Source organism: Podarcis liolepis (assembly GCF_965112155.1).
Source record: "Podarcis liolepis genome assembly, chromosome: 7".
Lineage (NCBI taxonomy): Eukaryota > Metazoa > Chordata > Lepidosauria > Squamata > Lacertidae > Podarcis > Podarcis liolepis.
The window spans coordinates 15,247,866-15,265,505 of NC_139561.1; the positions used below are offsets into that span (position 1 = coordinate 15,247,866).

At 47.3% G+C, this 17,640-nt stretch overlaps 1 protein-coding gene across 2 annotated transcripts in view; it reads right to left on the reverse strand.

Annotated features, from left to right (window-relative positions):
* Positions 1–17,640, reverse strand: part of IGSF21 (immunoglobin superfamily member 21) — a 237,880-nt gene that overhangs the window by 87,944 nt on the left and 132,296 nt on the right. For both annotated transcript variants that reach the window (XM_083512699.1, XM_083512700.1), the window contains one exon: positions 11,610–11,731. In XM_083512699.1, the coding sequence (XP_083368825.1) occupies positions 11,610–11,731 (122 nt within the window). The remainder of the gene's footprint in view (positions 1–11,609; positions 11,732–17,640) is intronic.

The window sequence follows — 17,640 nt, forward strand, 5'->3', positions numbered from 1 at the left end:
ATAATAATAATAATTTTATTTGTATCCCACCCATCTCTCTGGGTTGCCCCAGCCACTCTGGGCTATGTAAAAAGGTAAAAGTAAAGGTACCCCTGACTGTTAGGTCCAGTCGCGGACGACTCTGGGGTTGTGCGCTCATCTTGCTCTATAGGCCAAGGGAGCCAGCATTTGTCCGCAGACAACTTCCGGGTCATGTGGTCAGCATGACTAAGCCGCTTCTGGCGAACCAGAGCAGTGCACAAAAACGCCATTTACCTTCCCACCCGAGCGGTACCTATTTATCTACTTGCATAGGCATGCTTTCGAACTGAAGAAGAAGAAGAAGAAGAAGAAGAAGAAGAAGAAGAAGAGTTTGGATTTGATATCCCGCCTTTCACTCCCTTTAAGGTGTCTCAAAGCGGCTAACATTCTCCTTTCTCTTCCTCCCCCACAACAAACATTCTGTGAGGTGAGTGAGGCTGAGAGACTTCAGAGAAGTGTGACTAGCCCAAGGTCACCCAGCAGCTGCATATGGAGGAGCGGAGACATGAACCTGGTTCCCCAGATTACGAGACTACCGCTCTTAACCTCTACACCACACTGCTAGGTTGGCAGGAGCTGGAACAGAGCAACGGGAGCTGTTCAAATCCATCACAGGGATTTGAACCGCTGACCTTCTGATTGGCAAGCCCAAGAGGCTCAGCGGTTTAGACCACATTGCAACCCGCGTCCCTGGGCTAGACAATACTGGACTAGATGAGCTGATGGTCTGACTTGGCAGCTTCCTGTGTCTCTATTTAATTCAGCCCTTTATGTGGAACCATGAGGACTAGAACCATACTTGATTTGTAGCAGAAAGAACAGAGCTCAGCAACAGAGTGCCTGCTTGACTTTGAGAAGGTCTCACATGCTCTGCCTCCATGATCAGATGCAGCAATGCTTCTGCACATCAGTTGCTGGAAGCCACAAGAGGGGAGGATGCTCTTGTGCTCGAATCCTGCAAGCTGGTTTCTTGCAGGCCAGGCCTCTGTTTGACCACTATGAGGACAGGAGGCTAGACTAGGTGGGCCATTGGCCTGATCCAGCAGGCTCTTCAAGAAGGTCAAAGGCCTGGAAACGATGCCTTATGAGGAACGGCTAAGGGAGCTGGGCATGTTTAGCCTGGAGAAGAGGAGGTTAAGGGGTGATATGATAGCCATGTTCAAATATATAAAAGGATGTCATATAGAGGAGGGAGAAAGGTTGTTTTCTGCTGCTCCAGAGAAGCGGACACGGAGCAATGGATCCAAACTACAAGAAAGAAGATTCCACCTAAACATTAGGAAGAACTTCCTGACAGTAAGAGCTGTTCGACAGTGGAATTTGCTGCCAAGGAGTGTGGTGGAGTCTCCTACTTTGGAGGTCTTTAAGCAGAGGCTTGACAACCATATGTCAGGAGTGCTCTGATGGTGTTTCCTGCTTGGCAGGGGGTTGGACTCGATGGCCCTTGTGGTCTCTTCCAACTCTATGATTCTATGATTCTTAAGTTCTGATATTCTTAACTGTCTTCAAAGGCAGCCTCGTGCGCAACACATTGCAGTAATCTAACCCAGAGGCACTAGAGAGGAAGCTCACTATCAAAGCATGAAGTTTTCCTTAGGTTTTGTTATAGGAATTCTATTTTTTAAAAAAATCATATTTATTAATTTTAAAAGGTTACAAAAAGAAAAAAAAATTAAAAAACAGAATATTAAAAAGATACAAAACATCACATCACAATAATAAAAAAGAAAAAAAGAAGAAAAAAGAAAAAAATACAAAAAATTTACAAAGAATCTTCCCATAGCTTGTCTTTCATTTGCTTATTTCCTTGACCTCCTCACACCTCCCTTTTTTGTATTCTAGTTCAATTAGCTATTTCAGCAAGTCCTTTCCATCTTTTCCAATTTTTGTCCTCTATTTTATCTTAATATAATGTAAATTTACTTTCCCTCCTTCACCATCTAGCAATCTATTTTTTTCTTAATCCTTTATAGCATTTCTGCTAAAACCACATTATTTCATTCCAACATCCTTCTAACATTCCTTAATTTTACAATGTTTCTGTAAATAAGCTTTAAATTTCTTCCAATCTTCTTCCACCAACTCTTCTCCCTGGTCTCGGATTCTGCCTGTCATTTCCGCCAGTTCCATGTAGTCCATCACCTTCATCTGCCATTCTTCACGGGTGGGTAGATCTTGTGTCTTCCAATATTTCGCGATGAGTATTCTTGCTGCTGTTGTGGCATACATAAAAAAAGTTCTATCCTTTTTTGGCACCAGTTGGCCGACCATTTCCAGGAGAAAGGCCTCTGGTTTCTTCAGAAATTTAAATACCTTTTTCATTTCAGTATAAATCATCTCCCAGAATGTCTTAATCCTTGGGCACGTCCACCAAAGGTGAAAAAATGTGCCTTCAGTCTCTTTACATTTCCAACATTTATTATCGGGCAAGTGATATATTTTTGCAAGCTTGACTGGTGTTATGTACCACCTGTAAATCATTTTCATTAAATTCTCTTTTAAGGCATTACACGCCGTAAACTTCATACCAGTGGTCCATAACTGTTCCCAGTCAGCCATCATAATATTATGTCCATTGTTATAGGAATTCTAAGGTCTTATATATATAAATCATATATTCATAAATTTACAAGGCAAACACATACATAAGTATATAAACTACGTGTCTGAACACATACGTTAAATATATAAACCACATGTCTGAAACAAGAAGATCCAGTCCAGCATCCTGTTCTCACAGTGGCCAGCCAGAAGAGCCTGCAGGATGAGGCCAATGGCCCATTGAGTCCAGAAACATCTTCTCACACTGGCCAACCAGAAACCTGCAAGCGGGATCCAAGAGCAACTCTCCCCTCTTGCATTTTCCAAAAACTGGTATTCAGAAGCATTAACTCCCGCAGAGCATAGCCATTGTGGCCAGTAACCACTGACAGCCTTTATCCTCCATGCATTTGTCCACTCCTCTTTTAAAATCAGTTTGATGGACATCACTGCAGGAGCAAGTTCTGCAGTTTAACTAAGCCCTGCATGAAGAAGAACTTTCTGCACATAGGTTCTCAAACTCTTTGCTCCTCTGACCAGAGCTGAACCCTGACAAAATACCTGAATCTTCTGAGGGACTTTACGGCTGACCAGCCTGCCTGAAACCTCTTAAGGAGCTGCCCTCTGGCATAAATCATGCCTATTTTTTTGTTTAATTGAGAAAAGATTGCATTTCGCTCTCTAGTAAATCTTCCTCGCCTCATTCTCCACTTCCCCTGCGACACTGGCAGGCCCTGTCGCTCTGGCGTCTTGAAGTGGCGGGACTTCCTCTTGCTCAAAATGCATTAATTTGTAAATATCTTCATTTATATGTAAATGTGGATGCCTTATCCCTTACGCCTCCCCAGTCAATCGCGAACAGCGCGCAGGCTGTTTTCACATCAAACTGCTCTTGCCTTTATGCAATGATTTTTGGGTTGCTGGGCTGACAACTCCCCACTGCCCCAACCCCAAATATTATTGTCACTTCCACTCCTTCCCTCGCCATAATTTTTTTATTTCAAATCTCTCCTCTCCTCCCCCCCCCCCATAATGGAAGCACTCCTATCTCCTGTTCCCAGGCTGGATCGTATGTGTGAAACAGAATTTCTGTGGTCTTATGAAGCGTTTTGACATCTTCATTTCCAAAACAGAAACACCCCCTCATTTTCTTATTTTTTCTTAAGCAGACGGTGGACTTACAGGGTGAGACGGATAAGAATAAAGTCAGAATCAAGGAATGAAATAGGTGCGTTTTCTGTATTGAAGGGGTTAGATTACATCACCCTTAGGGTCTCTAAAGGCTACCAGCAAGAAAGAGAAAGGTCCGAGGGTCAGAGAGAGATATCTGGGAGGGTGGTCATTCCCCATTCTGGATCTGAAGACCCTTCTTTCTCCTGTGGCAATACTGCTCCCGCCCTTGAGTGGGGCTGAATCTGCCACACCCTACCTGCCCTAGAAAGAAGAGTAAGAGTCCATGCAAAGGGGTGGAAGGAAGAAGTTTCAACAATAACGGATTGCGTGGCCCCGCCCCCCCATGGAAATAAAGACACATGACACAATTATTTAAGGTTAATGGGCTAAAGAAGGCCACAACTTTATTGGTTACAGGTGATGAGTGGTATTGGCTTAGGCATTGGTCCTAACCGACTATCCGGCTTCAGCCCATCTGCTTGAAGTCTGGGAAGGGTTAACCACCAGTAGGGGGAGTCCTGCTGATGCACATCAACTAGGAACTCCCCCAGGTCACCGCTAGGGGGCGTGCCTTAGGCCCTCACCTCCCTAGACTTTGGACAGGGCCATGCCCCCCGGAATCCTTTATCGGACTACCCTTCAATATGAAGGGCAGGTGATGCCGTTACCTCCCCTCTTCCATCTACAGAGCAAGACCAATGCCTAACCGCCAATACAAAGGAAGTTGTGATGATTTGCTACAAGGTAGGTGAAAACCAAGTGGCTGGTGCCAATTTGCCAAGTGGAAAAATTCCTACCAGGCCCCTCAACGGCGACCAACCAAGGTCCATAGCAAGGTCAAGGAACAAAAACCTTAAAGGGTGGGAGGGTGGGAAACAGAAACAGCTGGAGGCGGCAAAAGAGGGACACCCCCAGACACCCCTGCGTTAAATGAAGCAGGCCACACACCCCGAGCCAGCCCATTGGCTGTCCAGGGGATGACGTGGCTGGGGGAAGTGGCTTTGGCATAACAAGCTACAAGAATTTGCTGAAATGGTGCAGTTGACAGCCTGAGAGGCAATTCAAAACAAAAATTTACGGAAAAGTGGGCTAGATATAAGATATATGTTCAAAAATATAGTAAGGGTTCGCTATTTATGCTAGCATTCGATTGACATTGGAGAGAGACTGAGTTGAGATATAAGACCAAGGGTACATATTGATATAGGGACGCGGGTGGTGCTGTGGGTTAAACCACAGAGCCTAGGACTTGCCGATCAGAAGGTCGGCGGTTCGAATCCCTGCGACGGGGTGAGCTCCCGTTGCTCGATCCCTGCTCCTGCCAACCTAGCAGTTTGAAAGCACGTCAAAGTACAAGTAGATAAATAGGTACTGCTCCGGCAGGAAGGTAAACAGCATTTCCATGCGCTGCTTTGGTTCACCAGAAGCGGCTTAGTCATGCTGGCCACATGACCCGGAAACTGTACGCCGGCTTTTATCTGTCCCGAATCTTCCAACATTGGATGTCCACAAGTTCCAACAATACGAGAGAGGAGGGGGAGAGAACTTTTCTATATCCACTCCATCTTATCCTTGCAAGCCTCTAGACCAGATGGGGCCTTGGTCTGATCCACTGATGTTGTTCTTATAACCGAAATCCTCAGAGATGTGGGCTCCGCCATTGTGGAGGCTTTCAGCCATTTGGGTGAACGACACCCGCCGATGAAATTGTTTCACGACAATATATTATATCTGCACTTGGTGTGATCCGTGAAGATGAACCTTCTCCAGGTTCATTTTTCAGCTTGAAAGAAGTGATCCCTTAACTTTTAATCATAGCTCTGTTTACAGCATCCCTGATGAACAGATTCTCTCCCCCCCCCCAATTATTTTTGCTGTGGCTACAGCAGCCACCATTCACCCCTCTGTTTTCATTCCTTCTTGAGTAGGCTCAGGCAATCAGGGATCACATGGACACTGCAGTGCTTTGTAAGCAACCAGATTTTGCCACTTGCTGATGTTACATTAAAGTAGGCTTACCAGACGTCCCTGGTTCCCAGGGACAGTCCCCGGATTTGCAAATCTGTCCCTGGACAAATTCTGTCCCCGGAATGTACCCAGATTTGCAAATCTGTACCCAGAAAACGTGGCAGCGGCGGCCTCAGTAGCCTGGAGCCAGCCTAGTAGCACAATTGGCTCTAGCTGGCTTCAGGAGCTGCTCCCTGCTGCCGCCGCCACTGCCAAAGGGGAACCAGGGATGTCCAGTGATACGGATCTCCTGCCCCCTTCCCCCTTTGTTTTGACAGATCAGGGGAGGCTCAGGAGTTGTGGGCGGGCGGCTGTTGCCCAGGAGGGGTGCAAGGCGTGCGGTTTCTCTGCCAGGCAAGGTGCAAAGCCCTTCTTTCGCACCCTGCAAAATATAAATGCGCAGAGTTTTTTAAAAACTGGGCAACGGCCACCCGCCCACGACTCCCAAGCCTCCCCTGATCTATCAAAACAAAAGGGGAAGGGGGCAGGAGATCAGTGAAGGCTTGGGAGTCACGGGCAGGAGGCGCGCCGTTGCCCAGTTTTTTAAAAAACTGCGCATTTATGTTTCACAAGGGGCGAAAGAAAGGCTTTGCACCTTTATACAATATGCATGTGTGCTTGGGCCCAGGTTCTTTTGCCACACCATCCCCACTACTGACTCCCTGACGCTACTCAGCTTAAAAAAAAAAAAGTGTCCCCGGATTCATTGAAAAAAATCTGGTAACCATACATTAAAGCCCATTTGGAATAAGAGCAATACTTTTCTAAGGCAGTAAAGAATGGCCCTCCAGAAGTATATGGACTTCAGCTCACATCAGTCCAAGAATTCATAGCCAGTGGTCCCCATCACTGTATTAAAGATAGAGTAGGGGCAGCAAAGGCAAGTGATGGCCTAGTTCAGGGATGAGGAACTTGTGGTCCTCCAGATATTGATGGACTCCAACTCCCATCAGCACCACCCAATATAGGCAATGATCAGAGTGATGAGAGTTATAGTCCAGCAACATCTGGAGGGTACCATGGGTTTCTCATCCCTGCTTTAAAACAAGGCAGAGTTGTGATGGAGTTAGCTGGAAGCAGTAAAGGTAACCGCTGGTCTAGTCCAGGGATGGGGGACTTGTCACTCTCCAGATGTTACTGGGTTCCCCAGTCCCATCAAACCCAGCCAGTGGTCAGGGATGATGGTGGGTGTTGAAGTTTAGTAACAGCTAGAGAGCCACAACTTTCTCAGTTCTGCCTCAAAAGAGGACAGGTTAGTGATGGAGGAAGCTAGGGGCAGTAATGGTGTAAAGGTAAAGGGACCCCTGGCCATTAGGTCCAGTCGTGACCGACTCTGGGGTTGCGGCGTTCATCTTGCTTTATTGGCCGAGGGAGCCAGAGTACAGCTTCCAGGTCATGTGGCCAGCATGACTAAGCCACTTCTGGCGAACCAGAGCAGCACACAGAAATGCCGTTTACCTTCCCGCCGGAGCAGTACCTATTGATCTACTTGCACTTTGACGTGCTTTCGAACTGCTAGGTTGGCAGGAGCAGGGACTGAGCAATGGAAGCTCACCCCGTAGCAGGGATTTGAACTGCCGACCTTCTGATCGGCAAGTCCTAGGCTCTGTGGTTTAACCCACAGCGCCACCCGCGTCCCTTAGTAATGGTCTAGTGAGGGTCTAGTTCAGGGATGAGGAACTTGGACGGCCACAGGTTTCCCAACACTGCCATAAGGTCACATGGGTGATCCTGTTAGAATTCCTGCTCCATGATTGCAGTCATAGAATTGTTGTCTTTCACATGATGGTGTATGTTTTGACTCCACAGAGTGGGAAGTGATGGAGACAGGATGTTTGTGTTATTGTGTTCTGTGTAGTGGGACTATTGTCTTTTGGTCTTTTTCTCTTTGCTCTCTGATGCTAGAGAGAGAGGGAGCCATGTTGCAGTGCTCCGTGTGTGTTTATATGTAAATAAAGTAGATTAGCCAAAATGCTGAGTTGCTGAGGTGTGTCACGTGTGTGCTGAGCAAACTCTGTGGATCCCTAAGTGTGCTGGTGTCAGTTGGCATCAGTCGCTGTGGTGTTCAGGATGAAGAAAGCTTTTGAAGCTCCTGAAAAATCAACCAGGAGGGAGAGAACTTGCCAGTCGGGCATGTGTCTCTGCCAGGGTCCTACTTGAGTGTAGGCTGAACTCCTGACAGATCCTAGCCAATCAGGGATCATAAATCATCTGGGTTACAAGTGCTTTCCCACTCAAAACAAACTAACCAAAAACCACCCCAAGGGGGAGTGCTTGACTTTGAGGAAGGATTTCATTAAATTGAAGAAGAAGAAGAAGAGTTTGGATTTGATATCTCACTTTATCACTACCTGAATGAGTCTCAAAGTGGCTAACATTCTCCTTTCCCTTCCTCCCCCACAACAAACACTGTGAGGTGAGTGGGGCTGAGAGACTTCAAAGAAGTGTGACTAGCCCAAGGTCACCCAGCAGCTGCATGTGGAGAAGTGGAGACGCGAACCCGGTTCCCCAGATTACAAGTCTACCGCTCTTAACCACTACACCACACTGGCTCTAGCTTCTCCATTCAGCTCTGTCCTAGAATATACAGAGTCTGGTGAAAATATATCAGAGCACCTTACAAAGTGATGCCCTATGAGGGGGGTGAGGAATCCAAAGGTTTTCACTAACATCACAAAGCAGGTTGAAAGGTTCGCCTAAGTTTGCACACTCTTCTAAAACGGTTGTGTTGGCCTACCAAAGGTATCCTGCTAATATGGAGTTTGTAGCACCCTAAAGACAAAGACATCTATTATAGCATAAGCTCTCCTGGACTCAAGTCCACTTCATCAAATGCACGAAGCGCTAATTTCACTTGTCGGGTGTATAACAGCCAGGTCAAATGGCCGTGAGAGGCAAAGAACTGTAGCCTGCGACAATTCAATTAGAGCTGAAACGCATGCAAAATGAGCACAGGGGCCCTTCACCACTGCAGCATCATTGGCCTTGGACAATGATGACCACTCCAGGGAGCATCCTGGCAAAATGGACAGAAGCACTCATTGGGGATGCCCACATAGCCTCAGAGGTGTTTCATTCTGGGGTCACGGGGAAAGAGGGTGTCAAGACCCATTCCTACCTTTGCCGCAATGTCTCCGCCTCCAGCATTTGAGAGCACCAAAGTGGAGCTTCTAAACCACCAAGAACAAGAAGTCCTCCCACACTTTTGTGCTGATCGGATCCAATCAGAGGGAAAGGAGGCAGGTTGGCTACAACGGAGAGTCTGCTGGAACCATCAAGGCAAGTTTTTCCACCTGCCTTGCCCACCCGCCCCCTGCCTGGGACCCTTATAATGAAAAGATTCTGCTTAAATGTTTTTTTGGGGGGGTCTTCCCTTAACTTTTTTTTTTTTTTTTTGTAGGGGATTGTTATGTACTGAGTTGAATAGGATCCAAAAGGCAGCAGTCTGATTGGTCCTAGAACAATAGGGTCCAGAATGCAGCAGTCTGATTGGTCCACAGGAGCCACCCAATCTAGCTCCAGGTGGAAGTGAATCCACAACCTGATTGGCCTACAGGTGAATCCCAGAATTAGCCAATCACGTGGGACCCATTGTGTAAATAATGTATATAAAGCAGACATTCTGGGGGAACTTCCATTTCTCCTCACCACTATAAGCTGAATAAAGAGCATGAAATCCACTCTCGACTCTGAGTATATTTCAGGGATGTTCTGTGCCTTTTAGACAGGAGCACATATATGTTTGATTTTTGATGCCGTTAAAAGGTTTTGACCCTGTATCATTGTTTGTATTTGTGTTACTGCATTTGCATGCATCTGTTTATTTCTGTGAGCCTCTTTGGGGCTGAAAGGCAACATACACACACACACACACACACACACACACACGTATATGTATATCTTCTTCTTTGGCGATCCCTCGTAGCTGAGTAAGATTGTCTTCCATAAACACGGTTTCAACAATGAGCCCGTAAGTGACTGTGGAGGCCAATTCTGGACCCACACGTCCTTCCACAGTGGGGACATTGGTTCCTGGGCAGGAGTTGATCATGGTGTTGATTTGCCAAGTGTGCCTTCCTCTTAGCACATTTCTCCCTTGTGCGCTGAGTTCGAATGCCTTCAAAGTTCATAACACCTTTTGTAAAGGCTGTTCTCCAACTGGAGCGCTCGCAGGCCAGTGTTTCCATGTGCCGGTTCATGACTAGGGGCTTCCAGATTTCACAATCCTGCCCCATCACAATTTGCCAATCGCCATGGGACTTTGGGGGTTTGGGTTGGGTTTTTGGAAGACATCTGTGTGTGAATTTGTTTTATGTGTGTCAATCAGTGCACGCTGATCAACACACAGTCTTTGCAGGAGGGCTCTGTTCCGATGGCATGAGTAGTCAAGACGAATCGGTAGATCCTATCTGCTGCAGCCTTCATCTGCCTTCACAGCTGTTGTAACATACCACTGATGATGATCACTCGCTGGATCATCACCTTGTCGTGGTGAGTGGGCTTGCACATTCCTATGACCTTTGTGAGCAAAGCCATTGGGAATCTCATACTCCCAGCAGGGTCACCCAAGGCAGTAAGGTCAAAGGGAAGGAGCTAGACAAAGAATGATCCAAGAAGTCCTCAACGGCAGAACAGGTGGATATATATATATATATATATATGCCAGTTACATAATGTAGGAGTGAAGACCAGCTCCTAGGGTGCCTCTGGAGAAGGGGCACTGGAGGAACACAAAGGAAATGTTGTTCTGTATGCTCCAGAGCTAAATATTTAGGAAACACCAAAAACACATGTTTCAAGAGAATGGTGTGCATGTTCTGTCCCGTATTTTGAGAAGTTAGCTCAAATGCACATAAATGTATCAAACAAATGATGGAAATGTAAGGACTATGAAGAGTCATTCTATCCTATGTGGTGGGATTGCAGCAAGTCAAAGGCCTTTATGGACATGAGATATGATGAAATTAAGAAACATTTTAAAGTGACTTTCCCCAAGATCCCAAAATCCTTCCTGCTGAGGTTATTAATACAGCAAAATCCCAAAGGAAGCCTCAAGGGTATTTATGCATGTGACTACAGTGGCAAGGATTCCCTATGCACAGAAATAGAAGGAGGAGAGAATACTTTCAAAGGAAGAATGGTTGATGAAAATCTTGGAATACGCAGAGAAGGCAAAACTGACTTCACTTAGAATCCTTTGAAGAAGGCTGAAAAGCATTTCTAGTTTATATAAAAAGTTATTTAGCATATACAAAGGGCGCAGTGGGGTTTGAAAAAGTGTAAGAAAACAGCAGAATATATTAAGACACATGTTAGAGAGGAGGAAATTAGATAAAACAGAACCTTAAACCACAACTGTATGCAATTTGAGTTGTAAACATTGATGACGGGTGAGCGGGGAGTCGCTGGTTTTGTTGAACTGGAATATAATTGCTGAGTAACAAATGTAACTTTATGGAAAGAAGAATAAAATATTATTGAAAAGAAAGGCAACACATGGAGATCTCCCCTGACTGTTGCAACGCAACCCTATTTATTGGTATTGTATACTTGCACAATTATCGTATAATCTTAGAAGGGGGCATGGATCTAAGGGAACATGGCTGTGACTGCCACAAATTTGCCACTAGGGCACTGTCTGGGCTCTCCTGCTCACAAGGAGGGAGAGGGGCTGGGCAGTGGGGTGGTCAGCGCAGTGTGGACACGTCCACGTCAGCAGACTGAACTAGACACTAGGCCAATGTGCCGATGCAGCAAAGACTTGCTTCCTGGACCTCAGGAAGCAGCAGTGACATCAGTGTTTGGAGGTGAGATATGTGGCGTTGCCCGCCATCACCAGCCTAGAAATGACATGGACAGCGACTTACCGCACCGTGGACTGGTACACCAGGTCCTCCCTCTTACGGTAGTTCTCCATGTGCGACTGGTTGGTGGAGAACATCGCGTCAAAGGTGAAGATCTTCTGTTTGATGGTGCCACCATCCGTCACCTGCCAAGGGGAAAGGAATGCAGTTGGAGGGGTCCAGAACAGGAAAGCAGCTAACAGGCTTCTAACGCAACTCTTCGGAAAAGGGCGAGTTATTTGATGAATCATGGAAGTTGAGAGTTGGGTCCCCCAAAGGTCATCTAGTCCAACCCACTGTGAAGCAGGAGGCTTCCTTCTTCCCTCCCTCCCTTCCAGGAATCAGTTACCCAGCTGCTGATATGGCTTTGCAGCCAGGCCCCTTATCCCATCTTCCTCCCTGCAGAGGAGCAGCTGGAAAACTGTTGCACTGCTAACTTGTTCTGCCAGGGTGATGGCATGGAAGGTAAGGACTCTCAGACTGCGGAGACTAGCGGTTAGAGTATCTGAGTGGGACATGGGACATCAGGGTTCAAATCCCTGCTGACATTGAAGCTCGCTGTGCAGCCTTGGGTCCAGTCACTCTCTCTCAGCCCACAGGGATTAAATGAGGAGTCCGGACCAAGAGCTAGGAGACCAGGGTTTGAATCCTGCCCCCCCCCCACTGTCACAAAGCTTACTGCAGGGACCTTGGTGCAAGCCACTATCTCTCAGCCTAACATACCTCACAGGGTTGTTTTGAGGATTAAATGGGGAGGGGGAGAAGCACCACCTTGAGCTCTTTGGGGGAGAGGTGGAACATAAATGCAACAAACAGTATTTATAACAAAACAGCCACCTCATTTAATTCTTATTTCTCTCTCTTTCTCTCAGACCAGACAGATACTTCAGCGTTGCCCTCCCCTCCCCGTTTCCACCCTTCAGCCAAAAGATTAGAAAACATTATTCTCCCTCTCCTTCTCTGCTTAGCCGCAGTTAGGGCATGTTTAAAGATAAATTAGTACAAACGTGGTGAGAAAAAGGAATTACCCAGGGAATATTTTTCCCCTCTAAAAAAAGAAGCAGAAGAAAAGATATATATTTGAAAAAGGGGAGGGGGGAAAAAACACAAGGAAAGAAAGCAGCCCACTTTGATCCGCGAGCTTCAGCAATCGCCATTCAAAGATCGGCAGCAGGGGAGATGAAACCAGAAAACTTGCCGGAGGGCCTGGAGGAAGGCGAGGGAACGAGGCTGGGCCACCGCCGAGCTCTGAAGATCAGGCCGTAGCTTTTAAAGTCTTAGCAAGCATCAGGGGGGCAGAAAGACTTCAGATCTTGCTTGGTTATTTATCTCCTGCACATTTGAGCACACATTTTGCAGGGTTGCATTTCTTCCCCCTACTCTTACCATTATACATTATCTTCATAGGCACCGACTCCATGGGGCCTGAGGGGGCTCGAGCCCCCTCAAAAAATTTTTTGGGGGGGCTCAGCCCCCCCAATAATTTCGAGCGCCCTTCCAGCAGAGCGCCGCCGCCGTCCCTCGCCAGCCAGCCAGCCAGCCAGCCGCGCGCCCTAGTCTGAGAGCCCCGGCCGTCCCCCGCGAGATTAGGGAATCCCCGGGGGCGGGGGCTCCTGCCTCGCTGCTTCGTTGCAGCTCCCGCGAGAACAGGGGAATCCCGACTGGCCACACCTCCCAGCCAGCCAATCGGCTGGCTGGGGGGCGTGGCTTGCCCTATTTGGGGCCGGAGCCACTTTATTTGCATATTCATGAGCTTATTTATTATTCATGAGCTTTCCCGGCCCCCCCCCAATATTTTTTCTAAGTCCGCGTCCCTGATTATCTTATGAAACACACACACACACACACACACACACCCCATAACCTTGTGGTGGATTCTGAGGGCACAGCTAGCTACAGATCTAATCTTTCACAGTCCTGGGCTGTGTTCACACTGAACTGCAGACCCTCAAGTGTCCCTATTCTCCAGGGAACATCCCTGATTTAGAAAAGCCATCCCAGTTTCTGATTTGATCCTGGAATGTCCCACTTTTCCTTAGGCTGTCCCTATTTTCATTGGAGAAATGTTGGAGGGTATGGTGTTATCCAACCCCCCCCCAAGCTGTCTGAAGGCAACCCTGTATGTTTAATGTTTTATTATGTTTTGATACATGTTGGAAGCCCCCCAGAGTGGCTGGGGCAACCCAGTCAGATGTGTGAGGTATAAATAGTAAAATTATCATTACGGAATGGGACGTCCCTATTTTCGTCGGAGAAATGTGAAAAGGGTATGGAACAGAGGTGGTTTGGTCCAGTTTCCAGCCATGCAGGTGAGAATTCTGGGCCTGGAAACTTGGAAACCTTTGGCCAATCAGAACAGACAACTCCATACCCTCCCATATTTCTTCAATGAGTATAGAGACACCCTATTCCATCATCTGAGACGTGGTTGGCACTGTGGTCTAAACCACAGAGCCTAGGGCTTGCTGATCAGAAGGCCAGCGGTTTGAATCCCTGCGACGGGGTGAGCTGCCGTTGCTCGGTCCCTGCTCCTGCCCACCTAGCAGTTCGAAAGCACGTCAAAGTGCAAGTAGATAAATAGGTACCACTCCGGCAGGAAGGTAAACGCCGTTTCCGTGCACTGCTCTGGTTCGCCAGAAGCAGCTTAGTCATGCTGGCCACATGACCCAGAAGCTGTACGCCGGCTCCCTCAGCCAATAAAGTTAGATGAGCGCCGCAACCCCAGAGTCGGCCGTGACTGGACCTAACGGTCAGCGGTCCCTTTACCTTTAAGTTTCAGTTAAGTCTGCTGCAACTGGATTTCTTATGAACAGTGCCAATCCTGAACATATGGGATTTGTGACCATTATGCTCATTTGCCTTCAGTAGCAGTAAAGCTCTGCTGGATGAAATACAATTGCCTCTGGTCTATTTGGGGGGATCCTGCAACAGGTTCAAGTTTTTATTCTGCCAACTATACATTGGAGTTCTGCTCTGGTTCAATATTGAGTGGAATTTCCATAACAAGAGGATGTTGGATAGATGGGCCAGGGGCTCGATCCAGCACCAGGGCTCTTGTGGAGAGCTGTGCCGCAGAGGCCAAGGGAACTAGGGCAGGTCATAAGGCTTTCCCCAGCCACCCAGATAGTCTGGACTACAACTCCCTGGGGCTGATGGGAGATGGAGACCAAAGTGCAGTTTGTCCCTGCAGGAGGCAGTGATGGTCACCAGCTCAGACTGTTTTTGAAAAGAGGACTAGGCAAATCCATAGAGGCTATGGATGGCTACAAGTCCTGATGGCTGTGCTCTACCTCCTGGGTCAACAGCAGGAATGCTTCTGGAGGCAGTTGATAGATACTGCAGAATGGCAAAGTGCTCTTGTGCTTGTGGGCCTCCTATTGGGGCATCTGGGTGTCCCCTGTGGGAACAGGATACGGGAGTAGATGGGCCATTGGCCTGATCCAGCAGGCTTTTCTTGAATTCTTATGCCCCAGCTCTAGCCTTCCTAACCAGAGAGAATGGACAAAATGTTCTCTGTGGCTGCCATGGATATCCTGGTTTCCCTGGCAGGGGAGAGAGAGAGAGAGAGAGAGAGAGAGAGAGAGAGAGAGATCACCTATTTTATAAGGGCCCCCCTGGATCAAACGTTCCCCTCTCCTCCACCGAGGCTGCTCCCATCCAAGTTGCGCCTCGTCTTGGAGATAATGCACGACAAGGCGCGAATCTGCTAATGAAATAACGCACCTGGAGGCAGTGTCAAAATGTCTCTTCCAAGGGAAATGTGAAAATGCAGATGGTGCTAATAAACTCCAGAAGCAATGTCTGGGGAATAAATAAATAAATACGTGGAGAGACGGCATTATTGGCACGTGATGGGAGAGGAGGAAGGGAAAGGAAACGGGGGTTAACTTTATGCTGCTCCTGGCTTCCCCCTAAATCATGCTGGTAACTGTAGTTTGCAAAGGATGCTGAGAGTTGTTAGGACACCCCTATTCCCGTTACAAAGCTACAAATCCCAGAGCAGCTTCACAACCAACCCCTCTACCCAGGGAACACTGGAAACAAGAGAGGGTCTCCAAACAACTCTCAACACCCTCAACAAACTATAGTTCCCAGGATACTTTGGTGAGTCATAATATAATATAATTGGAACAACAGTACTGTAAATATTGTAGGCAACATGATAGCCATCAGTGCTGTGCAGTCAGTGGACTAGAGGGACTAGGCTAGTCCTTTAAATGTCCCCCTGGAGCTTCCTTCCCAAAGCCCAAGAAGCTTTTGCTTGACTTAGGGAGGGAGGCGCGATGCTCTGATGCAGAGCTTTCCGGACTTTTCATGTGGGTTACACACTTTTTAGACATCCATCATTTCGCGACACGATAATTCAGTTTCACTAACAAAACGGAAGTTGAACTAACCCCTTTCTGGCCCCGGGAGGAGAACGGGGAGCATTTGCGCGACACACCTACACACTGCAGCTGGCACACTAATGTGTCGCAACACACAGTTTGGAAAGCTCTGCTCTGATGGGATCCAAGATCCCTCCCGCCACCTTCCCAAAGCCTTCCCGGCTTCTTGGAGGGAGGCAGGAGGGCTCCAGTATCCTGCTAGAGACCTGGTGCTTCCTTCCTAAAGCCCAGGAAGGTTTTGCCAGGCTTAAGGAGGGAGGCACGAAGCTCATGCACACAACATCGGTCCTCCCACTGCTCTCCAAAGCTGGTGCCTCTAACCATAACTGTTCCCCTATGAAAAATTTCACTGCACAGCACTGATAACCACCTGTAGCTATTTGTGTGGGATGTGATACCTAAGTAGCAGTCAAGTACAATATTCCTTGTTTTCCTAGAGTGGACATGCGGAGGAATGTTTGGACCAGCCGGTCGCAAGATTCCTGTTTCCTCCTGGCTGGGACATACAGTGGTACCTCGGGTTAAGTACTTAATTTGTTCCGGAGGTCCGTTCTTAACCTGAAACTGTTCTTAACCTGAAGCACCACTTTAGGTAATGGGGCCTCCCGCTGCACCGCCGGAGCACAATTTCTGTTCTCATCCTGAAGCAAAGTTCTTAACCCGAGGTACAGTGGTGTCCCGCAAGACGAATGCCTCGCAAGACGGAAAACTCGCTAGACGAAAGGGTTTTCTGTTTTGGAGGTGCTTCGCAAAACGAATCTCCTATGGGCTTGCTTTGCAAGACGAAAATGTCTTGCGAGTTCCTGCGTTTTTTTTTCCTCCCCCCCTTTTTCTAAGCCGCTAAGCCACTTATCAGCTGATCCGATAAGCCGCTAAGCCGCTAAAAGCCGCTAAAAGCCGCTAAAAGCCGCTAAAAGCCGCTAATAGCGCTAATAGCGCTAATCCGCTAATCCGTCAATGGGCTTGCTTCGCAAGACAAAAAACCGCTAGACGAAGAGAATCACAGAACGGATTCTTTTCGTCTTGCGAGGCACCACTGTACTATTTTTGGGTTAGTGGAGTCTGTAACCTGAAGCGTATGTAACCTGAAGCGTCTGTAACCCGAGGTACCACTGTAGAATGTCCCTATTTCCTTCAGAGAAATGTTGGAGGTTATGGAAGAAGATCCCTGCTCCTGAATTAGACAAATGGCCCATCTAGTCCAGCGTAATGCAAAAGGACAAAGCATGCTGCACACACCCCTCTCTTTGACTTCCTTTGTCGTTGGAGCAGCTTTTTAGCAAGAGCAACAGAGGACACTGGGATTATCCCCATATGGGATAGATCCACATGTACTGTATATACTTCGTAACTAAATATGCCTTCAGGGATCCAACTGTGAACTGAACGTGTGAGTAAACTTCTTTTATATAAGAAGTTTTATATACCTTGCTTTTATATGCTTTACACAAGATTGTGGTGTGTTCATTCTTTTAAGAGGGATAAAAGGGAACTTACCAGGTACATACAATTCAATACTGAATTGTGTGATAGTGAGAGACCTACACAAGCCTGCATCCAGTTATCCACTGTGCATTTAAAAAAGGGAATGTGAAACTCTGCTAAGTAAAGGAACTTGTTCGGAAGGATATTAATAAACAATATATCCTCTCCTGCCTCCCCAAAGA